Source organism: Megascapheus bottae, chromosome 6 (assembly GCF_031878675.1).
Source record: "Megascapheus bottae isolate mThoBot1 chromosome 6, mThoBot2.hap1, whole genome shotgun sequence".
NCBI classification, from domain to species: domain Eukaryota; kingdom Metazoa; phylum Chordata; class Mammalia; order Rodentia; family Geomyidae; genus Megascapheus; species Megascapheus bottae.
Window position 1 is genome coordinate 55,248,232 of NC_143514.1, and position 27,354 is coordinate 55,275,585.

A 27,354-nucleotide genomic window follows, 5' to 3' on the forward strand; every position below is an offset into this window, starting at 1 on the left:
TAGCATGCACGAAGACCTGGATTCGATTCCTCGGTACCACATACATAGAAAAAAGCCAGAAATGGTGCTGAGGCTCGATTGGTAGAGCTCCAACCTTGAGAAAGTCCAAGGACAGTGCTCAGGCCCTGAGCTCAAGCCCAGGACTGGCAAAAAAAAAAATATATCAAAGAGAGAAAGTGCCCTCCTCATTATATACATCAGTGACAAATGAAAACCATGCGATGTCACTAATGATGTTCACTTTCATCACTCGGTTAAGAAGGTGTTGGCCAGATATCTCCACTGTATAAAAACTCTTGATTAACAAGACTTGATGAATTCATGGAGGTACTGAAATACTGACACCCAGGAAGGGCATAGAAAGTCTACTTCCTCCCCTTTTACATCTTGCCCTGTCCAACTAGCTGCTTTCCTTTGTAATTTCCTTTATGAAGAACTAGTCAACACAAAGTATTTTTCTGAGTTCTAAGATGGGAGTGAGAGGGTGGAGAGTCCAGGGAACCAGTTAGAGGAATTAACAGAGGACAGAAACATTGGTAGTGGTGCAGGTTTAGTGGTTGGAGGTTGAGAGCTCTATTTGATGTGATACAGCTAAGGCACCTCCTGTGGATGAAGGTTATAGATGAGAGAAAGACAGGATTCAAAGTAGTGTTTGGATAGTGGGAAAATTTAAGTGTTTGATGGACAAATCTAGATTTTTTTTTTGCCAGTCTTGATGCTTAAACTGAGGGCCTGAGCTCTATCCTTGGACTTTCTTAAGGCTAGAGCTCTACAACTTGAGCCACAGCACCACTTCTGGCTTTTTCTATGTATGTGATACTGAGGAATCGAACCCCGGTCTTCTTATATGCTAAGCAAGCACTCTATCATTAGGCCAAACTCCTGGCCCTCCAGATCATTTTTAAAACTTTGGATTCTGAAAAATATCAAACACGTACAAAGTAAACTTGATGTGCCCACCACCTGTATAAGTATAGATTATTTCACATTCTACACTTTTATGTCTGTACCCACTCACCCCAATTGTTATTTTTTGCAATTATTTTAAATTAAAATTTATATATATTGAGATACAGAAGGTTAGTTATAGAACTTAATTATACAAATGAATACTCTTTACATCCTACACCCTATCAGGATACTAAAGCTCTGTTTTGTTCCTTGTTTATCAACCCCTTTCTCTGATTCCCTAAGAGGATTCTTCTGATTATTTTCTCTCTAGAGTAAGTTTGGCTGTTGATGAGTTTCATATACACTGATTATATAGTATATACTCTTTTCGTTCATGATTCTTTAGGCTAGCATTGTTTTTGAGAATTTTTCCATGTTAGTGCTATATCAATAGTTGTGCTGCAGCATGTCTACATTGTTTCATGTGTTACACTGTTGTGAATAAGAGCTGTCATGAACACTACTTGTACAAATCTTGTGGATGTGTCTTAATTTCTCCTGACTAAATACCTAGCGGTAAAATTACAAGCCAAGGGGTAGGTTTATGTTTGACTTTATAAGATGTTACCAAATCTTTCCTAAGGTGATTGTTTCACTTTATTTTTCTACCAGAACTATATGCGAATTTAGTTTGTCCCTTATCTTTGCTGATATTTGATGCCAGTTTTTTAAATCAGTTAACCAATCTAGTTAATGTTGAATGGTATCTCATATGACTTAAATTTATGCTTTCTAGACAGATGCTAGTGGCTCACACCTGCAATTCTAGTTACTGAAGAGGCTGAGATATGACAATCACATTTTTTTTCCTTTTTATTTTTTTTTACTTTTTTTATTTATAATTTTTTATGGTAATAAAAGGGTTACATGGTATTTGCCAGATAGAAGGTGCATTAATTGACATACATTGATACCTTTTCACATGTCTTGGTACCCATCACCCTCCCTGACAATCACATTTTGAAGGCAGCCCAGTCAGGTAAGTCTGTGAGACTCTTCTTCAATAATCACATGTGTGTGTATACAAGCAGAAGTGAACTTGTGGCTCAAGATGAGCAAAAAAAGCTAACGGACAGGCCCTGAGTTCAGCACACATACAAAAACGTGTGATTTTTTTCTTTTGTAAGTAGTGAGGTTGAGCTCCCCCCACCTACAATGTGGTATCAGCCTTTCATATATCTTTCTTTGTGAAGTGGCCAGTCAAACAATTTAGTCAAACTTAGGACAGTTTGAGGAGAATTGACACTATAACGTAAAGTCTTACAAACCATGAGCAGGATAAATCTTCTCTTATTTAGGTCTTCTTTAATCTCTCTCTCTCTCTCGTCAGTCCTGGGAATATTTCATAAAATGCAATTTTTCAGTATATAGATTTTGCATATGCTTTCGAAATTTATGCCTAAGTATTTTATGTTTTTGATGCTATTGAAAATTGAACTATTTTAAATTTGATTTTCTAATTGGCAATTTCTATCCCATACAATCTGTTGATCAGATATTCTAAAGAAATGTGTAATATACATTATGGGGTCATTCCAGGGTTCTGTAGCTGGTCCTAGTACCGGAAAAATGACATGGAGATTGGATACTTTTAACTAGTAAGGGATTCCTTTGATGGAATTGCTTGAAATTGGGTACAACAATGGTGCTGACATTTTTATTTTGGATGAACTAAATTATTTATATAGACTTGGGTCCTGTATAATTTTTTCCCCCAGTACCCTACACTAGCCAGCAGCAACCATCTCCAGTCATACGGTTGTCTTTCTTAAGGAGGAAGTAATCAATCCTAGGAGTTCTGTTCTCCTTTTGTGAGAACATTCATTCTGGAGAGAATAGCTATTCTCTGTGTCCTGGAATCTGAAAGAAGGGTAGTTCGGTATTGCCTTTCTGATTCCACCATAGACTTTGAAATGGGTCATCAAGAGAAAACAATTTATTCTGTGATCACATTGCATCCTTGGACAAAAACGTATCCCTGATTTCTTTTTTCTTTTTATTTATTTATTTATTTATTTATTTATTTATTTATTTTGTTGGTCATGGTGCGTGAACTCTGGGTCTGGATGCTATCCCAGAGCTCTTCAGCTCAAGACTACCACCCTACCCCTTGAGCCACAGCCCCACTTCCTGTTTTCTACTGGTTAATTGGAGATAAGAGTCTCACATTCTTTAGTGCCGAGCTGGCTTTGAACCTTGATCCTCAGATCACAGCTTCCTGAGTAGCTAGGATTTCAGGCATGAGCCACTGCGCCAAGCTTTGTACCCCTCATTTCTATTTAAGTACACGTTAGCATGACTAAAGTATTTACAGTTCAGGAAAATGAATCCCTTCCCCTGTGCATGTTTTCTGTTGCACAAGAGCTATTTAACTATCAGTTAGTATGGCTGGGCTCAATTTGGTCTTTTCTTTGGTCAGTCATGGGACTTCAGTTCAGGGCCTAGGTGGTCCCTGAGCTTTTTTTGCTCAAAGCTAGCACTCTACCACTTTAAGCCACAGGACTACTTCCAGTTTTATGGTGGTTAATAGGATATAGGAGTCTCATGAATTTTCCTGTGGGGGCTAGCTTTGAACTGCAATCCTCAGATCTCAGGCACCAGCCCCTGGCTCCAATTGTGTTTTATTCTGACTTTCCATCACATTGGACTTGGAGCCTTTTCAAGACTATGAAGTTGAAATGGGAAGCATTGTGAAAAGCTGGTGTGAATGTTCTGTTTACTCATGGGTTTTATATAATTTATTCATATTCTTGTAGGTCAGCAAAATGATTTCCATGTTATTGTAGTATTTCTAATTAACCAAAGTGAACCTGATTGAAGATGGGAGGACCACTCAGATGATGGATGTCTCTCTACTGAAATCAGCATTACGTTGGTAGAAAACAGACACTATGCCTCTTCTTCTGAGCAAAAGAGTCCTTGATGAGTAATTTTTAGATTTTTCACTTATTCTTAGCTTTTGGTTTTGGAAGAAAAGAGTGATATTTTTCTCCTAGGACTGAATATGTGTTCAGTCAATACAATTCTTATGTTGATTCTCATAGAACTTGTGGTATAAAAAGCAATCACATTTGATATGGCTAACGTGCAGTTCAGTGGTAGAGTGTCTTTTGCATGGTGTGAAGTTTAGGTTCAATCTCCAGTTCTCCCTACTCCTTCTAAAAAAGTACATCTATATTTCATAGAACTACAAAGTAGTTAGGTGGCTAGAAATGTTTCTAGCAAGGAGTCCTTTTGTCCACGGCTAGTACTCTACTCACCATGTTAGTACCATGTTGAAAGACACTTGCTTGGGTAAATAACACTCTGCCTCAACAAATCTCCAATATAGCAAGTTTGGATTTTCTCATTTGATGCCTATTAACACTCAAATAAATGTTTCTGTAAACAAGTGAGCTTGCATGATCATTTCTTCTTAATACACGTCTGGAGACACAATTGATCAGTTTAAGGAATATAAATAGTTCTATGGATTATTCAATTGCCTTCTAGAAAAACTTCAATTTACTTCTTTGTTAGCATTATAGGAAAGTGCCCATTCCCCCATATTTTCACTTACATTTATTACTAATAATCTAGTTTTTTTTCTGGTATGCTAAACAGTTGTTAAAAGATAGAATTGTTGGCAGGATAATCTTTGTTTCTGAGCCTAGTAGGAATATTTCTAGAATTTTGACATCAGTATATGATACTTGCTGGCTTTGTTCCAGGTCCTCCAATGGATGCCCCAAATCTCAGATAGCATCAAATCCTGTATATACTATATTTTTCATAGGTGACCTGCAATGTTGCAACGTAGTGTCAGTCTTTCCTTTCATGATTAATGCTCTGGCTTATTGCATTATAACTGCAGCACTTTGGGGCCATTATTATATAAAATTAGAGTTCCTTGAACATAAGCATTGTGATACCATGGTTTTCAATCTGATAACTGAGACAATTTCATGATACAGTGTGGCTACACTGGAACAAGAGATGATTCATATCCTGAAATGAATATGAATGGATACTATTCAGAATGGCACAAAAGTTAAAACATATGAATTGCTTTTGTTTGTTTGTTTAGTTTTTGTTGGTAGTGGGACTTGAATTATGGGCCTATGTGTTGTCCTTGAGCTCTTCAGCTTCAGGCTACCACCCTACCCCTGAACCACAGCCTCACTTCCCATCTTCTGGTGATTAATTGGAGATAAGAGTCTCTTGGTTTTTAGTGCCCTGGCTGGCTTTGAACCAGATCCTTAGATCACAGCCTCTAGAGTAGTTAGGATTACAGGCATGAGCTACCTCGCCCAGCTTCTGCTTCATTTGGATAGGGGAGGGGGGCTTACTGATGGTTAGTGGCTAAGATTGCAGAAAGTGAAAGTCCAGTAAGGAGGGACTGTATTCATCATGATGACAAGGTTTGGCTAATGTTCACAGTATTAGCTGAAACCTGGGAAAAGTGTCAGAGTAAAGAAGGCAGAGACTAATAGTAGATGAGTAACCTAGGTGCTGTTGCTCACATCTGTAATCCTAGCTACTCAGGAAGCTGAGATCTGAGGACTGCAGTTCAATGCCAGCCTGGACATAAAGTCTGTGAGACTCATCTCCAATTAAAACCTCCAGAAAACTGGAAGTGGTGCTGTGGGTCAAGTGGTAAAGTGATAGCCTTGAGCTGAACAGCTCAGGGACAGCACCCAGGCCCAGAATTCAAGCCCCACAACTGACCAAAAAAAAAAAAAAAGAAAGAAAGGAAAAGAAAAAAAGAAATATTACATTGGGAAGAATCCATTGACCGGGCTCCTGCCCCTATTAATGAACTTAGTGTGTTCAGTTTGAGATGGCTCTAATAACTTAATGGGTTGAATGGACATTTTGACTTAATAAGAACATGTGTTTAATGAGAATAAGATACCCTCACTTGCTAGCACGAAGTAAAGAAGGGAATCAAAAAACTTAGACGTAGGATAGTTGGAACAGACTTGCCATGTGCAAATTGTGTGTTCATTCTTCCACTGTAATTCCCGAGGAGGCCTGGAATAGTATACTACTGTCACTAGGGCACTGAGAAATTCATTAGAGAGAAGAGAAATACTAATGCACTGAGAAATATACAAGGGATCTCTGATTATTTTTCTTTGTAAAGTTGGTATGACCAGACAAGTGTTGCCGTTGAGATAAAACTCCCAAATTTCACTAGTAATGGTAGTAGAGATCAGGTGATGGTTCTTAGCTATGAAAAGACAAGGCAAGGGCCAGGAGTGTGGCCTAGTGGTAGAGTGTCTGCCTAGCATGCATGAGGCCAGGTTCAATTCCTTGGTACCACATACAAAGAAAAAGCCAGAAGTGGTGCTGTGGCTCAAGTGGTAGAGCTCTAACCTTGAGAAAGCCCAAGAACAGTGCCCAAGCCCTGAGTTCAAGTCCTGGGACTGAAAAAAAAAGAAAAATAAGGCAAGTAGGAATGTTATCAGTTTGCTTGCTGTAACCAAAGTATATATAGACTGGGGACTTTAAAGAACAATATTTATTTTTTTCACATTTTTTGATGCATTTATTGCCAAACTCAAACGGTATTTGCTTAGTGATAATGCCCAAAAAACATAATAAAAATAGAGCCATAGTTGTACATTCATCAATTTTTACAGAAGGCATAAATGTACTTTTATATTTATGAATTAAGAGTTCCACATCTGCACACAAATCTTTTTCATCTGGCAGAAACTCAGCACTCTAAACCAAACGGTTTAAGTTTCTCAGCTATTATGTAATACATTATGTAATAGAACGTACTTTACCCTTTAAATTACTTCAGTAGCCTTTTCTAGTTTGAAACATACATTGGTTTTATGTCCTCTGAAGAAAATTTTAATGTACTAAAATGACTGCAGAATATAACCTGCACCAACACTATTTAGAACTATGTAGGTGGTGCTAATCTAAAGCCAAAAAGATTCTTCATCCCATATAGTTTCTTTGGTCAGTCTTGTATATCATTTTTAAGTATAAATGGTATTAAAAAAAAGTGGAATGAGCAAGGGGCCTTATCACTAACTGGCTGGCTACTCACTGATTATAATAACTAATCCAATCTACATAGATAGTGGACCATCAGAAAAAAAGACAGATTCAAATCCAGTTACTATCTGGTTTTAGGTTTTGAAATTAGAAATTCCTTGAAACTCCAAGATTTAATGTATACACTGGAGTCAAAAGGACCCATTAAATGCTCTTTGTGTCTGGTGGTTATCTATATTCTCTTAGGGTACCAGTGCTCTGATCATTGTTTTTCTTCTTTCTTACCAACACTCTCCACCTCCCTAAACTGGCCTTACTTTGCAACTCTTGCAACATTTTGGTAATGTCCAGCTAGACTTTGGTCACAAATGTGACCCTCAGAGGGCTGTGCCTTATTGGGTCTTCTAGGTCATGCCAGAATTATTTTCTCGTCTGATCTAATTTTGGTTCAAAACAACAAATAAGGCCAGAGAGTTTGGCCTAGAGATAGAGTGCTTGCCTAGCATCCACGAAGACCTAGGCTCCATTCCTTGGTACCATATACACAGAAAGCCGGAAGTGGTGCTAACGGCTCAAGTGGAAAAGCTCTAGTCTGGAGAAAAGCCAGGTCAGTAAGCCCAGGACTGGGCAAAAAAACGTACAATACAAGGTTTCCTTCTCTTGGACTTTGAATGCCTTGGACACACTTGTGATCTAAGAGTAGACTACTTTATCATCAATTCTGGGGCCATGAATCTATTCAGGGGTTGGTAGTAGGGAACTTCAATGCATATGGCCCCTAAATCTGGACATAGTGTCTTTTCCTGTGGCCATGGCTGCATTTTTTTTTTTGTCAGTCATGGGACTTGAACTCTGGGCCTGGATGCTGTCCCTGAGCTCTTCAGCTCAAGGCTACTGCCCTACCCCTTGAGCCACAGCACCACTTCCAGTATCCTAGTGGTTAATTGGGGATGAGTCTCATGGACTTTAGTGCCTGGGCTGGCTTTGAACTGTGATCCATAGACCTCAGCCTCCTGTGTAGCTAGGATTACAGGCGTGAGCCACTGTTCCTGGCCATGGCTACATCTTCTAATCATCCCGTAAAGTGGATTTTCATAATAAACGTTTCAGCCCAAGTATAAAACCTGGGTCTTAGTTTTTAAAAACTTCCAACCTCTGTATTTGTAAGATGATCATGAACAAATCTTGTTTTTCCTGCCACACTGACGGGCATATAGCTGCTGCTTAGACGGCAAAAGAAAGTTTTCTAAGTCCTTTTTACATTGCTCTAGTTCTTTTTTTAGATTTGGGCAAAGAGCTGTTGGCTACATTCCCCCTAGATCCTTTCTCCTCTGGTTTTTGGGTTGTATCCTGGCCATCTTGAGGAAAAGAGCTCAGTAACAGTTCCAAAGCCCTGAGTTCAAGCCCAACAACTCACACCCTCCTCCCAAACAAAGCAAAATTATCTGATAGTTTTATTGTCAGTTCAGGGACTGGCTCCTAACAAGTCAATATTCTCCCCCATCTATGGGATCGCACTTGCTTGATTTTCCTAGGCCTACAGGAATTATTGTTTCCCATTCTCTGTAGATCCACTCCTGTGACTATCCTTTGTACTCAGTAGCCCTAACTAGAGGTTTCCTGCATACTATGAAATTTGGTCCATTTCTAGCAATTTCCCTTGCAGGAGAGAACGCATCTCAGTCACACTCAACCTCCAAAATATCAGTTCTTCAAGGCAGTATTTTAAGAGTCCAGTTTTCCTACCCTAGCTCATACAAGTGGTTGCCTGGTTCAGAGATGCCTCCATTTTCCTCCCTGTTGTTCTTGGTACCTTCAGGAACTCTTGTTTCATGCAGAAAGTTGCCTGGTTGCAGATGTGCCTGCTTTTATCCACCCTATGTCATTCCTGCTGCCTTCAGGGAACTCTAGCCGAAGCTCTCTGAGGAGCTGGAGCCCCAGAGCACAGCCTCTTCTCTAGGCAGCCCCGGCAGCTCAAGAACAATGTTTATTTCACATACTTTGGGAGTCTACAAAGCCCAAGGTCAAAGTGTTAGCAAATTTAGTGTCTCCAAGCTCATTTTCTGGTTCAGAGATGTTTGTTCTCTTGCTGTGTCTTCACATAATTTTTTTGGAATTTCAATGTATGAATTTTGTGGGGGAATAAATAACAAAATATTTAGGCTGGGCACCAGCGTTTCATGCCTGTAATCCTAGCTACTCAAGAGGTTGAGATCTTATGATCTCAATTCAAGGCAGGAAAGTCTATGAGACTCTGATCACCAGTTAACTACTGGAGAGTCAGAAGTGGAGCTGCAGCTCAAGTGGTAGAAAACTAGCCTCAAACAAAATTGCTTAGGGACAGCTCCCAAGCCATGAGTTCAAGCTCTACTACCAGCACAAAACAAAACAAACACAAATATGTAGTCTATAGCAGGTATATTTAGGACCTTTAGTTCTTAAGACATTCAAAATATCTCTTGGAATGAAGTAGATGATTAACCTGTGTAGGTTTTTGGTGTCCAAAAACATGATTGACTTACTCATGAATCATCATGTCTCTCCCAGTTTGATTTAAGCCAGTTTTCACAAAAGTAGTTCCTTGACTGACAGGAGACCTCTTTCTCTTGAGGAGTGATCCCGAATCTTTGCTGCAATAACACACCATAAAACTTTCCCTAGGTTTTCTCCAAAAGAGCTTTCAGCTGTTTTTTTATTGGAGCTGTGCACAGGAAGAAAGGGAACATTCAGACCTTTAAGATATTAGAGATACTTAGATACCACTCTTAATGATTGCTATTTACTAGGATCTAAAAAATGACACTGTGGCTCACTGTGGGAGCTATTGGAGGTAGATGCTAAGTAGAATCTCAGCCTAAGTTAAGGTGGGATCAGTTAGTCCAAAGATTCATTTTATGGTTATTTCCCCAGCTGTTGATTTTGTAATGTGAATAAATATGTTTATAATATCATTGTGGTAGAAAGGTCTAATCCTATGAAAATGTTAAATCAAAAACAAAACTGTATCATATAGGGTAGTAATGACAGAATCAAAGATTTGAAACAAGCTAGAATGAATGCTAAAGCCCAACAGATCCACATTTGACATAGCTGCTCTCCTTATGAAACGTTGGAGGCAGGGCGGAAGTTTGGCCTAGTGGTAGAGTGCTTGCTTGCCTACTATGCATGAAGCCCTGGACTGGGTTCCTTGGTACTGAATATTCAGAAAAGGTCGAAGTGGTGCTGTGGCTCAAGTGGTAGAGCTCTGGCCTTGAGAAAAACCCAAGGACAGTACTCAGGCCCTGAGTTCAAGCCCCAAGACTGGCAAAAAAAAAAAAGATGACAGAGAAAGAGAGAGAGAGAGAGAGGGAGAGAGAGAGAGAGAGAGAGAGAGAGAGAGAGAGAGAGAGAGAGAGAGAGAGAGAGAGAGAGAGAGAGAGAGAGAAGTTGGGTGGATCTTGGAGAATGACTATAGATTATCAAGTTATAAGACTGCCCCATAAAAGGATAGAATTCTGTTTTATGGCCTGTAACAGACTCAGAGACCATTATATAATGTAGTTACATCTCTTCCATAATCAAAATTGGGAAGTCTGGGAGTGAGAGTGGTTCTTCTCATTATTACAGCCTATAACCCATTCACTCAACTTTTGTTTGCCTTTTCAGTTACTTTGTGATCTTATAGTTTGGTGATCTTAGTGTTTAATGGGAATACAACAATAGCTTCATGGAATCAGTAGATAAAACTGTATTTGCTATTCACTGAACCAGCAGGCAGATTAAAAAAAACCAACTTGAATGGTATGGAGCCTCACCCAGAATCCTTATGAATGCTCTCCTAAACAATAAAGTCACAGGTATATAACTATTCAAATTGTAATAAGGCTTTTATTAGCATACATTGTAATATATGATACACTTTGATCACATTCACCCTATTATTCTTACTCTTCCTCCTACTTTTTTTTTTGCCAGTCCTGGGGCTTGAACTCAAGGTCTTGGGACTGTCCTTGGGACTAGTCTTTGTCAAGGCTAGAGCTCTATCACTTGAGACACAGCACCACTTCTGGCTTTTTTTGTGTATGTGGTACTGAAGAGTCAAACCCAGGGCTTTGTGCTTGCTAGGCAAGCCTCTACCACTAGGCCAGACTCCCAGCCCTTCTCCCTACTTTTTTTCCTCCTCACAGTTTTTAATGGGTTTCCTTATGATATTTCCATGTACACATGTAATGTACTTCAATCATGCACACTTCCACTATTGTCTTTTTTCACCTTCCCCATTCCACTGACCAGTATCTCCCAAACAGTGTACAAAAGCTTTTGAAATTTACCAAATCCCATTGGTCAATTCTTGCTGTTATATCCAGAGGTATTTGACTCATATTCAGAGAGTATTGCCTATGCCTGTATCTTGAAGTATTTTCTTGTTTCTCCATAGTAGTATCAAATATTCAGGTTTTACATTAAGGTCTTTGTTCCATTTTGAATTGATTTTTTTTTTTTTTGCCAGTCCTGGGCTTGAGCTCAGGGCCTGAGCACTGCCCTTGGACTTTCTCAAGGCTAGAGCTCTACCACTTGAGCCTCAGCACCACTTCCGGCTTTTTTCTATGTATGTGGTACCGAGGAATCGAACCCGGGTCTTCATGCATGCTAGGCAAGCACTTTAACCACTAGGCCAAACTCCTGGCCTTGAATTGATTTTATACAGGGTGAAAGAGAGAGATTTGTTTTCAGTCTTCTACCTGTAAATATTCAGTTTTCTAACACCATTTATTTTAGAAGTTACATTTTCTCCAATATATGTTTTTGACACATTTGTTCAAGATCACATGGATATATATGTGTGGGTTTTTGTTTTTGTTTTGCTAGTCCTGGACTTGAGCTCAGGGACTGAGCACTGTCCTTGGACTTTCTCAAGGCTAGAGCTCTACCACTTGTGCCTCAGCACCACTTCCGGATTTTTTCTCTGTATGTGGTACTGAAGAATTGAACCCGACTCTTCGTGCATGCAAGGCAAGCACTCTCCACTAGGCCAAACTCCTGGCCCGTGTGTGTGGGTTTTTAATTTTTATTTTATTTTTTTTGGTCCGTCCTTGGACTTGAACTCTGGGCCTAGGTACTATCCCTGAACTCTTCAGTTCAAGGCTACCACCCTACCCCTTGAGCCACAGTGACACTTCCGGTTTTCGGGTTGTTAATTTGATATAAGAGTTTCACAGTCTTACATGTCTGGGCTGGCTTTGAACAGTGATCCTCTGATCTCAGCCTCCTGAGTAGCTAGGATTATAGACATGAGCCATCAGTGTGTGGTTGTGGGTTTATTTTTGAGTCACCTGTCCCATTGGCCTTTATGTCTATTTTTGTGTCTGCATTATTCTGTTTATGTTACTATGTATGGCTTTGTAGTATAATTTGAAATTAGATATGATAGCTCCAGCTTTCTTTTTGCTTGGGATTTCTTTGGCTAGTTGGAGTCTTTTGTAGTTCCATATTATTTTCTTCTTTCTGGAATTGGGTCTTTGTATTGAGCTTCTTTGTTCAAGGTTAGTGCTCAACCATTTGAACCACAGCTCCACTTCTGGCTTTTTTGGGTTAATTGGAAGAAAGACCTCATGGACTTTCTTGCTCAGGCTGTTTTTTGTTTTTTGTTTTTGTTTTGCCACTTCCAGGGCTTGAGTTCAGGGCATGAGCATTGTCTTCGGGCTTTCTCAAGGCTAGAGCTCTACCACTTGAGCCACAGCACCACTTCTGGCTTTTTCTATGTATGTGGTACCAAGGAATTGAACCTTTGTCTTTGTATATACTAGGCAAGCACTCTAGGCCAAAAGTCTGGTACCTCAGGCTGGTTTTGAACTGTAATTCTCAGATCTCAGCCTTCTGAATTTCTAGGATTACAAATATGAGCCACTGGCGCCTGACTCACATAAATTGTAGAGTTCAGTTCTTTATTTCTGTCAGGAATAACATCGGAATTTTGATGGAGATTGCTCTCAGTAATAATACAGCCATTTTCACAATATTCTGCTGGGAACATGGGCAGTCTTTTTGTCTTTTCTTGTCATTTGAGCTATGCTTCCAGTCCAGAATTCTGTTAGGTAACTGGAGATGGAGTCTCACAGACTGGCTCACAGATTGGCCTTGAACCGCTACTCTCCAGCTTTTTGAGCAGAGTGTATAACACTCCTGACATTGGCATTTGGCTCCATTAATTGCATTTTTGAGATCCTTTGTTTTCTACCCAGATTTCAATTTTTCTTCTATCCTCAAGACTAGAAACATAGAGTCACAGAATTTGAAAGCTAAGAAAGACCTAAAATGAGAATTCAGAATGGATAGTGCAGGAAAATAAAGATAAATGCTGGTGTGTTCTCTAGTATGAAATGCACTGCTGAATGAAAGAGCTCACTTCATTAACCTCTTCTGAGTTGTTCACTCAAGCAGAGAACCAGAGAAAGTCTGAGGTCTGATTCCACATGGGGAAGTAACTCTGGGAGGTACAAGGGGCTAGATTGTGGGAGCCATGAAAATGCTTTTCTCAGATGTCTGGCTGAAGGGAGCATATTATACTGATTAGGTTAGCTGCTATGTTCTAAAATTCATCCCTAAATTCAGCCTGCTTTCTTCAGGCTGCTCCCACCTAAGGACAGAGTGCAGAAGGGTACCAAGATTTATTCCTGGGAGATACGCAACTCTTCTGATGGGAAATGTTATTTTATCAAAATTTCTTGAAATGGTACTGCAGTCTATCTTTCTTTTAACTTTTTTCTTTCTCCTTTTTGTTCTTCTGCACTGAAATATGTCTCTCAATAGTCTTCCCTGGCTGCTCACTTCTTCATGTTCCCTATCAAGCACAACATTTAATAGTTTTTTCAGTCATGGGTCTTGAACTCAGGGCCTGGGTTGTCCCTGAGCTCTTTTGCTCAAGGCTTGTACCTTGAACTACAGAGTCACTTCCAGTTTTCTGGTGGTAATTGGAGGTAAGAGTCTCATGGAGGGGCTGGGAATGTGGATTAGCAGTAAAGGTAGAGTGCTTGTATAGCATGCTGGGTTTGATTCCTCAGTACCACATACACAAAAAACCAGAAGTAATGCTGTGGCTCAAATGGTAGATTGGTAGCCTTGAGCTCAAGCCCTATGACTGATTAAAAAAAAAAGTCTCCTGGACTCTCCTGTCAGGGATGACTTTGAACTATGACCTTCAGATCTCAATCTCTTGAGTAGCTAGGATCACAGCCATAAGCCACTAGTGCTCAGTTTTAATAAATCTTCAATGAATCTTTAATAACTAGAATTGATATGTAGTCAATCCTGTCTTGACTAACATACCTCAAAATGTCCATAAAGAGAGAATGGGTGACATCATGTGCTACATTTACATAGTAGAATACCACCCAGTATAAAACCAGAACAAGCTTCCTTAGAATGACATAGATGGCTCTCAAATACATTATGCTTAGTGGAAAAAAAACAGACAAAAATAATTCATTCTATGCAACAACATTTAGATGAGTAACAGGTGTTTTGGGAACATGGGTATTGACTAGAAAAAGAGACAAGGGAACTTTCTAGAATGACAGAATATCCTACATTTTGATCTGTGGTATATGGGGAACACTTGAATTTTAAAAATGATCAGCCTTTACCATTAAGACTTGTGTATTATAATATATGTAAGTTGGCTCTACCACTTGAGCTACAGTGCCACTTCCAGCTTTTGTCTGTGATTTAATTGGAGATAGAGTCCCACAGACTTTCCTGCCAAGGCAGACTTTGAACTACTTTGAACTATGATCCTTGGATCTCAGTCTCTGTCTCTGTCTGTCTCTCCCTCTGTCTGTCTGTCTGTCTGTCTCTCTCTCTCTCTTTCTCTCTCTCTCTCTCTCTCTCTCTCTCTCGCTCGCTCGCTCGCTCGCTTGCTCGCACGCTCTCGCCTCTTGTCCTAGGCCTTGAACTCAGGGCCTGTACACTGTCATTGGGCTTGCCTCAAGGCTAGTGCTCTACCACATGAGTTACAGCATTACTTCTGGTTTTTCTATGGATGTGGTACAAGTAATCGAACCCAGGTCTTCATGCATGCTAGGTAAGTATTCTAGGCCATACTCCCCACCCCTCTCAGTCTCTTGAGTAGCTAGAATTACACTCGTGAGCCACCTGAACTTGGCTTACTTCCTGCTTTTTGGGGGGTGTTTAACTAGTCTCATGGACTTTCCTACCTAGCCTGACTTCAAACTGATCCTCAGATCTCAGTATGTTGATGAGCTAGGATTACAGGTGTCAACCACCAGTACCTAGATCCTTATAAGCTTTTTAATCACATTTTTACACTGCTGTTATAGCTTATAATTCATCCTCTGCTTCCAGGATCTACTTTCCCGATTCTTCTTATATACTTCTGTCTGACTCATCTTCCTGAAGCACAGTTATTTGACTGCATCTCTGCCAGCTTAAGAACATTCAGATTCCTCAAATTAGCATGTTGAAGCTTTGTACCCTGTCTCCTACCATCCCTACAGTTTGTTGCACGTCTCCTCACTAACTTTGTGTTCCAATCAATCTAGTGTACCTGCTGTTCCTATCAACCTCAGCAAGTGGGAACTACAAGTATACTAGAGATCAACTGGATTATCTTCATATTGGAATACCATCCCTATTTCCAAATGTCTCTTATTCCATGTCATTACCATCTGTATTTATTTATTTATGTGCTGTTTAATGTCTGTTTCCAGAAATAGACTATATAAGTTAGGCCGTCTGTATGTTGACCTTTGTATTCAAAGCATTAGAACAACAGTGCTAATATCAACAAACTGGTATTGTTTCAATATGAACCAATGTTTACGCTGATTTTGAAGAGCTGGAAAATGTCAACAATGATCTCACATAGCTCTCAATAACAATATTAACCTCCATATTTACTCCACACAAGTCACATATCCAGAAGTCCTTACTTTGGGTTTCATTATTATCCTGCCTAGTCTTGCCATAAATCACAATTGCTTCTTCTTCTCCTTCTGTTTCGTCCTCCTATTATTTTTATGTGTGTTCTAGTCCTGGAGCTTGAACTCAGGGCCTGAATGCTGTCTCTGAAGTTCTTTGTTCAGGGTTAGAGCTCTATGAGCCACAGCTATATTTCTGGCTTGGGGGGGGGGCGGGGAGAAGGGTAGCTAATTGGAAATAAGAATCTTATTGGCTTTCCTACCTGGACTGCCTTTTAACTGCGATCCTCAGTCTCAGCCTTCTGAGTAGCTAGATTTACAGGTATGAGCCACCAGTGCCTGGCTGTTCCTCTCATTCATGTTTTCTTTCCATTTTTACTACTTAATTATAAACAAGGGACTGGTTTTCATACTTATTTGGAAATCTTATAGCTCATTCCTGTCTAAGTTAATCAACCCAAATAGCCCATTCTGGCTAAATTTAATCCCTGTTCAGGAAAGATAATAGATGATCACTTTGATGGAGCTTTTATATTCAGTCTCCTGGGAAAGACAACTATAGTATAGAAAGAAAATTTTACTACATTCAGAATTCAACAAACAGAATTTATTCCTAGTTCTTACTAGGAATAAATCTGCTAGGGGCCCTGATTAAGATATAACTTTTCTGCACTATTCCTTATATAATAAAATGAAGGTAAAGGTACTAATCAGTTAGGGATAAATAATAGGGTTACTAAGTAGCATTTAGGAATCAATTGAAATTGAAATGGTAGTACTTTCCACTACACAATTCACTCAATTTTCTTCAGCAATGCTTTATTTTTCAGCGGAAAAATATAATAATGTACCAATTTTAAGTATCATTGTTATTCAATGTCCTTGGCTTCCTTATCTTTCTCCTCTTTTTCTATCAATTCGCAGCCTCATGTAAGGTTCCCCTCCCCCAATTCCTAATGTCCAGATAGTCTTAAACAATTCAGGAACTTTCAAATATAAACATATATATAATATATATACATGTTGTCAAAAATTTTTTTGTATTTGTTTAAAAATGGCAAATGTGTTAGAAAACACAAAATATAGTTTCATGCCTGTCCCCCCCAAAAAATCATCCTGTTAATCTAAGACACATCACCAATGTTAATACAAATTGTATCAGTTTTTAGAAATGATAGAAATTCTGCATAAGAAAAATTCCCCTATTAGCCAGGAGCGGTGGCTCACACTGTAGTCCTAGCTACTCAGGAGGCTGAGATCTGAGGATCATGGTTCAAAGCCACCCAGGGCACTAAAAAGTCTGTGAGACTCTTATCTCCAACTAATCACCAGAAAACTAGAAGTGTCACTGTGGCTCAAGGGGTGAGGTGGTGGCCTTGAGCTAAAGAGCTCAGGGACAGTGCCTGGGCCCAGAGTTCAAGTCCCACAACTGACAAAAAAAAAAAAAAGAAAGAAAGAAAGAAAGAAAGAAAAGAGGAAAGAAAAATTCCTCTATTACCATTATCCAAATTGAGGATACAACGATAACATTATTGGAATATATTCACAAGAAGTTGGTAGTCTTTCATTTCTTCCCTTCAAACAGATTCTCCTCATCATAGCCAGATTTTTCACTCACTGAGGATCCATTTGATTTATTGAGGATTTATTGAGGACCTATAAAGTGCTAAGTACAAAGCCTACAAAGCCTAGACTAATGGAGGAAAAGATGTAAAAATAATTTATATTCAGTGTTTTCAGCTATACTGATACATATTGACATCCACTTATTTGGTTCTCCATTGCCAATACTGTTTATCAAACTATATTTAATTTGGCATTTGAGATTATTCACCAGGTTGGGGGTGTATTTAGTGGTAGATTTCATGCAAATATAAAGCACTGGATTTGATCCCTAGCACTGAAAAAAAAAAAATCCAACTTTTTTTTTTTTTGTGGGTCGTGGGACTTGAACTCAGCCTGGACATTGTCCTTGAGCTCTTCAGCTCAAGGCTACCACCCTACCCTTGAGTCAGTGTAATTCCAAGAAAAATTCACTGCAAAGACCTTTCTTGGTGGGGGGGGAAATGTAAAGATTCATAGAGATAAAAAGGTGTATAGCTAAGATAAATTTGAAAGTCAAAGACAAAGGAAATACATCCTACTAATCACCTAAAATTTCCAAGTTTAATTATATACCACCAAATTTAGTTATTTAAGTGTATTATTGGAAGAGGGGAATAGATCTTTAGAAGTAAGATAAAGGGAATGGGAGCATGGAAGAGTGCTTGCCTAGCATGAACAAATCCTTGAGTTTGATTCTTCAGTACCACATACACAGAAAAAGCTAGAAGTGGTGCTGTGGCTCAGGTGGTAGAGTGCTAGCCTTGAGAAAGCCCAGAGACAGTGCTCAGGCCTTGAAGGAAAGAAAAGAAAAAAAGTAAGGTAAAACAGAAAATTGAAGGCCAGAAACAATTCTATGCACATAAAATAAGTTCCCCCACATAGGTCAAATGGTTTTAGAACAATTAATATCCCTTCCTAAAGAAAAGATTAATATTAGAATCATGAAATTTTAAAAATTGGGGGCTGGGAGTTTGGCCTAGTGGTAAGAGTGCTTGCCTAGCATGCATGAAAACCTGAGTTTGATTCCTTGGTACCACATACATAGAAAAAGCCGGATGTGATACTGTGGCTCAAGTGGTAGAGCACTAACTTTGAGAAAGCCCAAGGACAGTGCTCAGGCTGAATTCAAGCCCCTGGACTGGCAAAAGAAAAAAAAAATTGGATGTGAAAAAAAGACTTAAAAATGAAAACAAGAAAAGCCCTCTAAAATTATCAGAGGAAAATAGAGAAGGCTTTTAAATAAAATAATATGTGCCAAACATAAAACAAAAGTTAGGTATACAACTTCATTAAAATTTAAGACACTTCAGGAGTTCAAATAGTATGTGCTATGTGCTTAGTATGCATAAGCCCTGGGTTCAATCCCCAGCATCACCAACAAACACACACTTCAGTATAACAAAATATAGCAAAAACATAATTAACAAAGTTAATATGAGTAACCAAAGAAGATATTTGTAACGTGTGTAATGAAGCAGTACTATCTAGAAGAAATAAAGTAATAGAAATAAAAACAATTCCAGTAGAAAAATGATGTAATTAGGCAATTAACAAAGAGGAAAGATAATGGCCAATATATATAAGATGATGCTTAAATTCACCATTACTAAACTAAAACATTGGCCCAGCCACATTGAAATACAAATACATTTAGTTAAATGGAAACTATACATTCTATAGTCAGTAACTCAATTGAAGCTATATACCCTAGAGAAATTCTAGAATATGTATATATAAGAAAGCCTACAAATGTTGATTGATGTACTGTTTGTATTAAGAAGAAACAGGGGGAAAAACCCTTAAATATCCATTCTTAGTGAAGTAAAAATGCAATAGCTAACATTTACTGAGTACTTACCATACATTAGGTACTATTCCTTGTAATGTAAGTATATTAATTACATAATAATCTTACTGGATTTTTAACATCACCATTTTACAAATTAGAAAGTTGAGATATATAGGGTCCCTAAAGTATATATAGAGAGACAAATAGTGATGTTAGGCTTTGAAACGAAATATGATATTTTGTTGTCATTTTTTTTGTCTTGCTATATAGCTCACATTGGTCTAACTCCCTATTTGGCCAGAAACTGTGATCCTCCTGATTCAGCCTTCTGAGTTCTGCGGTTACAAGTTTATAACATCATACTGGGCTTCAGATGGACTAGTTTGTGTCACCAGAGGAGGAGTGACATTTTTATGTATATATAGGTAAAGCAAGAGACAAGTATGAGAATACTGTTATTAACTTAAATGTACATACACATATATATTTATAAACACAATTTAAAAATAGACTCTAGGGGCGAGGAGTTTGGCCTAGGGGTAGAGTGCTTGCCTAGCATGCATGAAGACCTGGGTTTGATTCCTCGGTACCACATGCATAGAAAAAAAATCAGAAGTGGTGCTGTGGCTCAAATGGTAGAGCTATAGCCTTGAGAAAGCCCAAGGACAATGCTCAGGCCCTGAGTTCAAGGTCCAGGACTGGCAAAAAAAAAGATATAAAAATAAGCTATTTATTTATTTTGCTGTTTTGGGGGCTTGAACTCTGCCTGGGCACTGTTTCTGAGCTCTATCACTTTGAGCCACAGGACCATTTCCAGTTTTCTGGAAATAAGAGTCTTACAGACTTTCCTGCTGGGAAACCAGGATCCTCAAATCTCAGCCTCCTGAGTAGCTAGGATTACAGTTGTAAACCAACAGTGCCCAGCAACTGTATATTAAAAAACAAACAAAACCCCAAACAAACCTCTGTTTAACACTTCTCTTGTCCCAATCTCCATTTAAAACTGTTTATCAGCAACTGATTTGATCGTATTAGCTGATCCAAAATGAAATATTCTTCCAGCAGCTTCCATATGTAGGCATGATTTTGGGTGTTAAGGATAGACAATTCTATAGGAATGGTTTCTACCTTATATCTGATAGTCAGGGAGATAAACATTGAAGGAATACTTACTTCCCCTCTCCCTCAAACAGAAATATTCTAGAAGAAGAACCTAAAATTGTGATGCCAGATTCAAGAGGGATCACCACTTTATAAAGTGGCAATACAATCACGGATATAAAGAAATATTAACTACTATAGGAAGTCGTCAATTTTATCTCTAATTCTTACAATTGTATGTTGAGACATTGTTAGTGGCTCCCCTTCACAAATGATTTCACGCCAAGTATCATGATTAGCATCATACAGAATTGAGAATGATTCACATCAACTGAAATTAATGTCCTGTGCTCTTTAATTTTGAGATTAGAGAGCAACCAAAGTTACTTTGGCTGCAGACTGTCTCCGATCATTTGTTCCCTCTCATATTCTTTGTCTCTCGCCGGCTCCAGTATCTCATCAAGTAGTCCAGACTGGCCTTGAACTTGTGATCATCCCGCCCTAACCCTCCACCATCACCTGTTTCATTTTTCTTCTCATTCTTTAGACACTCTATTTCATTCATTTTTGAACGCTGAGCTCAGCTATAAAAACAAAAAACTCTTTCAATATTGTTCTTGGGTTGGTCTAAAACCTGAACAAGGGACGGTCACAACTCTGTGCGGTTTATGGAGAACATTGGGACGAAGCTGTCGTTCCGCACTGATGTGCACGGACCCGCTCTGACACGGAGTTCAATCCGTTGGCCAGAAGACATCAGACAAATCAAACCAGGGAGGTGGTGTTAAATCCTATCAAGGTGTAAAAAAACAAAAAAACCGGTCTAGAAACGTGAGACTGGAAGCAGATTGGAGACGTCTACCAACATCCGCACAAAGTGATTTCTTTCCTAGGGCTGCAAGGTGCAGAACGCTCCCACGGACCCCACGAGGGAGCTGCAGCGCCGGCAGTGCGACCTTTGTCCGGACGCAGCCCCCCGAGGTTTGGCGGCTTTCCGGGCGGGGCGCGGGTCGAGCCCGGGGAGAGTGTTCAACCCCGAACTTTCGGATTCTTCCCCCCAAGGTCTTCCCTCGCATCGCTCCGCCCCGTCCTCTCCTCCGCGGTGACCGTCTCCTGTCAGGTCTGTTTACCTCAGGAGTCCGAAGAGGAGTTTTCCTCTCCGTGTACCCACCTGCTCAGGGCTTCGCGCAGATGGCTCGCGGGCCGCGGCCGTTGGTCCGCCCGGGCGGAGGACCCGAAGGCTCGCAGGAGGCTGCCCTGGCTCTCCCCACCCCTGGGCGGCCGGCGGTCCCGAGCGGGCGCTCGGCGCGCGTTCTGGGCTGCCTGTGCCCGGAGCGCGCCGGGGACTGGTGCTCGTTCCCGTGTCTCCTCGCGCCCGCGGCGGCCAGGATAACGCGCGCCGCCGCCTTTCGCTCGTCTCCGGGTTACCCCTGCCGGCCCTAGCTGGCGGCGCGCGCACACCCGACCGGCCCAGGCGCCCCACTCGGGCCAGCGGACTCGTGGGTTCCCTTTGCCCCGCCCCCAGGCGCCGCCGCTGGGCGCTTGCGCGGGGCGCGTGGCCGTGGCCGGGGTCTCTGCCGCCGCCGTCGCCGCCGCCGCTGCCACCGCTACCGCTGCCCGAGCAGCCGCCTCCGCCTCAGTCAGTCAGTCAGTCCCCAGCAATGGCGGAAGGAGGTGAGCGAGAGGAGCTGCTCTCGCCGCCGCCAGTCTCTCCGGCCAAGAGGCTGTGCCCATGGCCCAGCCCGCAGGCTCACCACCCCCGCGGCTTGCCCGGGGCGGCCGGCGGAGGGGTGGGGGGCGTCGGCAGCAGCTGCCTGGCCCCCGGGGCCCGCCCCCACCTGCAGCCGGAGTCCTTGCTGGACTGCGCGGCCAAGACGGTGGCAGAAAAGTGGGCGTACGAGCGGGTGGAGGAGCGCTTCGAGCGGATTCCCGAGCCCGTGCAGCGCCGCATCGTCTACTGGTCCTTCCCGCGGAACGAGCGGGAGATCTGCATGTACTCTAGCTTCCAGTACCGGGGCGGCCCGGGCGCCGGCTCGGCTGGAGGCGCCGCGGGGGCTTCGCCGGCCGAGGAGGGGCCGCAGCCGCCCCCCGGGGCCGCCGCTCCGGCCGGCTCCGCCTCCGGGGCCTCGGCAGCTGGGGCGTCCCCGGGGCTGGGCAGTGGGGCTGGCGCGGTCAGTGGTGGCGGCGGGGGCGGCGGCGGCGGCGGCGGGGGCGAGGGGCTGCCGTTCCGCCGCGGCATCCGTCTGCTGGACAGCGGCTCCGTGGAGAACGTGCTGCAAGTCGGTAGGTGCTCGTCCGTCCCCTCTCCGGTCCCCGGCCTCCTCCCCTGCAGGTGCCTCCTCTCTGTCCCAGCCCGGGGTCAACGCGGCGGCTTTCTGCCCAACTCCTGCATCCCCGCCAGAGGACAAACAAGTCACACAAAAAACTTTTCTCAACATTTCCTTTAAGTCCACTACTACGCTTGCACCCACTGGCCCTCTACCCCGTTTCTTTTTGTTTGAAGAGCAGATAGGTAGCTAGCTAGCGCTCTCTCGCGCTCTCTCTCTCTCTCTCTCTCTCTCTCTCTCTCTCTCTCTCTCTCTCTCTCTCTCTCTCTCTCTCTCTCTCTCTCATCCTTGTCCCACACCAGAGGCAAAAAAAAAAAATAGGGAAGTGTGCCTTTTTTTTTGTATGTACTAATTTCTAAATGCTCCCCCCCCCATTTAAGTTTAGAAAGGAGAGGATTGTGAGTGAATCCGAAGCAAGCGGTCTGGGAGTGTTTGAGGGACAGGCTGTCACAGCCAGTGTATCGCCCTAGCAGATCGAATCTCGGTGTAATTAACTTTAACATGGTGGGGGGGAAAGCAAAATAAAAACAAGAACAAGATACCTTGCATTTCAGACTATTTGAATTGTCTACTTTAATATTTTTTTCCCCCTGAACCAGTGATGCTTGGGCATTTAGACGGGACTAACAATAACCGAAGATGGAAATTGACAGCTTCTCCTTTCCACACCCCCCATCCAAGGGAAAAAAAAAAAAGCCACACAATCTGGAGTGGGGGTGGGGTTTCTCTTCCTTGTCAGACTAGGGTAAATCAAAAGCTGGTCACATTAGATTTCAAATGCTTTTCATTTAACAAGTCTTTATATGCTTTTGTTTCATCTTTTTTATATGAAAATGGAAGGTGATTTTCTTTTACTCCTCTTGAGCTTCTAGCCAGCTTGTTAATCTATTAAATATATAAATAGGCTGTACCTGATTTGTGGAATGATTAAGGGGGAAAAAAAAAAGAGACATTGTTTAACATCGACTTTCTGTGTGGAAAATTTTAAAACGTTGTTTCCCCCCTCGTTCGGATTACATAGCATTCTACATTATGGAAGTGTATACATTATGCATTTTATTGTACAGTACATGCCTATGTGTTTATTAAAGAAAATATTGATTTTTGAAAGAAGTTGGTAGGAGATTATTTCACAAGCTCAGGCATGCATATATTGACCCCATATATCTATCTCTCTTATACCCAGTTAAAACTAACCTTTCTAAAATTATTTTCATTTGAAGAGGAGTACATAGCAGTATTTCATATAAAGCAGTCTGCTTAGGGTTTTTGAGAAGCACTAAATCCTGTGTTTCTTATTAAAACAACAGCATACCATAATTTTTTTTGCAATTGTAAAATGAAAATCTAACAGTGAACTGAGAAAGTTTTGCTTATTTGAAAGATGTTAGTCCTTTCTGTGTTTCTGTGTATTTTAGAGTGAATAAACAGATAATTAAGGTACACAAGTTGAATACTAAAATGTTGAAAACATGAAAATAAATATAAGTATTAATCTGTAAGCTTTAATCTTTCTGAGTTAATGCTTAAGATTCTTGTTTAAAATGTTTTAAATGAAAGAACTTAAACTGTCACTTTACAGTAAGACAGATTTAAAAGAATGTTCAAACATTAAAGAGCAAATGAGAAAAAAGTAAGGTGATGTACAGAGGGATCGCTATTTCGTAAGTCAGGTAATAAGTACATTTTGAGCAGTCATCCTTCCCTTCCTTCACTCTCTCCCAGTTTCCCTCTCCCATCCCCACAAAAAGGTATCTATTTTAAAAGCGATTAAAAAGAATAGTTCAAGTCAAATTAGATTTTGTGGATAAGCTAGATCATGTTTAAATCAGTCATCCCTCTCCCCCTCTTGTGCCAGTACCCAAGACTTGAACTTAGGGCCTTGTGATTTATCATGGTTTTTTTCCAGTCACAGCTGGAGCACTTTACCACTTGCATATCCCTCCAGTCTGGCTTTTTTCTGATTAGAGATGGAGTTTCATGGATTTTTTTCCTTTGAATTTGCGTCCTCAGATCTTAGCCTCTTGAGTAGCCAGGATTACAGATATGAGCGACTGTGCCAAAACTCTTTAAAAGAAGATTCATATGGAAATGTAACCTTTTTGTATTTTTTTGGTTGGTTATGTGGCTTGAACTCTGGACCTGGGCACTCTCCCTGAGCTCTTCAGCTCAAGGCTAGTACCCTACCATTTGAGTCATAGCACCATTTCTGGTTTTCTGGTGAGATAAGAGTCTCATAGGCTTCAGTGCCCTGGCTGGCTTTGAACCATTATCCTCAGGTCTCAGCCTCCTGAATAGCTAGGATTACAGGCATGAGCCACTGCGCCCAGCTTAAATTTAAACTTGTTTTAAAGGCACAACCTAAGGAATTGGAGCTGGGGCTGAGTAAGTAGAGCCCAGTCAATGAGCAAAAATGTCAGGTACCAAGTTCAAGTCCTGGTCTTGGACTAAAAAAAAAAAAGACAACATAAGACAAAAGCTTTTTCTTTTTAAAGGAAAAAAGAAAACATTTTATTTTGTTTGTTTTTGCTAGTTGGGGGCTTGAACTCTGGTCTTGGGCGCTCACTGTCCTTGGGCTTTCTCAAGGCTAGCACACTACCACTTGAGCCACAGCACCACTTCCAGCCTTTTCTGAATATGTGGTACCAAGGAATTGAACCCAGGGCTTTGTGCATGCTAAGTAAGCACTCTGCTACTAGGCCACACTCCTAGCCCCCAAGACAAAAGTTTTGAAAGAAATAAAAGCAGATTGAAACTTCTATAAAGAGTATATAGGTTCTATAACATCTGATGGATTTCCATATACAAGTTAAATTCTGTAACTAAAATTACATTCCATGTGTCAGTTAAATTGTAAAATTTCTGGTTACTTTCCATATCTACTCAGTAATGAAATCCATAGGATCAGGTACTTTGTAGAAAATAACATCTCCCTCCCACCTCTGTCTGTCTCTGTCTCTGTCTCTGTCTGTCTCTCTCTCTCTCTTTTTGCCAATCCTGGGCTTGAGCTCAGGGCCTGAGCACTGTCTGTGGATTTTCTCAAGGCTAGAGCTCTACCACTTGAGCCTCAACGCCAATTTTGGCTTTTTTTTTTCCCCTATGTATGTGGTACCGAGGAATCCAACCCTGGTCTTTGTGCATGCTAGGCAAGCACTCTACCACTAGGCCAAACTCCCCGCCTGAAAATGACGTATTTTTGAATCAGAATAAAAGCTTTGTTTACCTTGATGTCCAAAAAGGGGAGAATTTGTTGTGTACAAAGGATATACCTTTAAAAAATAATAGTACTAAATCAGAAATACTGCTCCTTTAAAAGGGAAAATTGCAAATTTTCTTTTTCGTGGATATCTGTAAGTTTGAAACTGTGTCAGTAGACTTGCAGTCTGATCAGTTGTTGTTATAAAGATAATGGAGTACAGTGTTTTTCACAACCATATTTTTTATGTACACGTGTGTCCTAAGGCTTTACTTCAGAGGCTGGACACTGTCCCTATGCTTTTTTGCTCAAGTGTAGAGCACCCATTGGAGCCACAGCTCCACTTAGGGTTTTTTGATGGTAAATTTGAGATAAGATTCTCACAGGCTCTCCAACCTGGTCTGGCTTTGAACCTTGATCCTCAGATCTCAGCCTTCTGAGTAGCTAGGATTACAGGTACTTGGCCACAACTATATTTTTGTTTTTGTCGGTCATGGTGCTTGAACTCTGTCCCTGAGCTATGCAGCTGAAGGCTAGTGCTCTACCACTTATTCTGGTTTTCTGGTGGTAAATTGGAGATAAAAGTCTCATAGACTTTCATGCCCTGGCTAGCTTTGAACCATGATCCTCAAATCTCAGCTCTTGAGTAGCTAGGATTACAGATTTGAGCCACCAGCACCTGGCAACCATATCTTTAAGATGTTTTGGAAACATGGAAATAGCACTATAAACCTTGGAAAATATTTATTCAATAGTCTGCAGATATCCTAATAATTAAACAATTGTAATTTACTAATGGTTTTAAAATTTTGATCTTTTCCCATTCCAAATTAAATTCTCTGTTTCACAAAACTTAAAGATTTGTTCCTTCTCAAGAAATCAGAATCAATTAATAGAAAAGTAATATTAATAGTTTTTTCTCTTTAACACTAAAATTTATTTATTTGGACTTAAAAAACGATTCATCATGGAGGAGCCTTTTGTATCTAGCATAATTTAATTATGTGAATATCCAGAAATTTTAAATAGATTCTGACAGGCGACTTCCTCAAATCTCTATACTTATAGTCCATATATTTTCAAACAAGCACATAATTTGTCCTTTAATGATCTCCCAGACTAGAGCTTCAGTACTAAGTATTACCTTGTGGATGAGGTACAAGTACAAAGTTAACCATTATAGACAAAAACAGACCATTTTAGAAATTCATCTACAACTTAGACATCAAGTAATACGTTCATAATTGTGGCAGAAATTGTATATCATCTAAAACACGTCTCTGAACTTTTTCTGTAGTATAACTTTTGTGAAATGCGTCAGTAGTAAGTACAACTGCTGTTGATTTTATGTGTGTGCACATACATCTGTATATGTGTGCAGTGCAGGTGATTCAGTGTTGATCTGAACTATACCTGTAGCCCCCAGTATTGATTCTATATTTAGTTTGTTTTTATTACATTGGAGAAAAATACCTG

General features: G+C 40.7%; 1 protein-coding gene and 1 long non-coding RNA gene across 2 annotated transcripts in view; one reads left to right on the plus strand and one right to left on the minus strand.

Moving 5' to 3' along the window:
- Positions 1-1,815: 1,815 nt before the first annotated feature.
- On the minus strand, positions 1,816-21,649 carry LOC150061922 (uncharacterized). Its single transcript, XR_016535859.1, has 3 exons — positions 21,486-21,649; positions 9,468-9,646; positions 1,816-2,283 (listed from the first exon to the last, which is right to left on the minus strand). It is a non-coding gene; the product is annotated as an uncharacterized LOC150061922 (long non-coding RNA).
- Positions 21,650-21,873: 224 nt separating this feature from the next.
- Positions 21,874-27,354, plus strand: part of Zswim5 (zinc finger SWIM-type containing 5) — a 95,774-nt gene continuing 90,293 nt past the window's right edge. Inside the window, exon 1 of the mRNA XM_090334974.1 lies at positions 21,874-22,638. Within this exon, the coding sequence (XP_090191100.1) occupies positions 22,017-22,638 (622 nt within the window). The 5' untranslated portion in view covers positions 21,874-22,016. The remainder of the gene's footprint in view (positions 22,639-27,354) is intronic.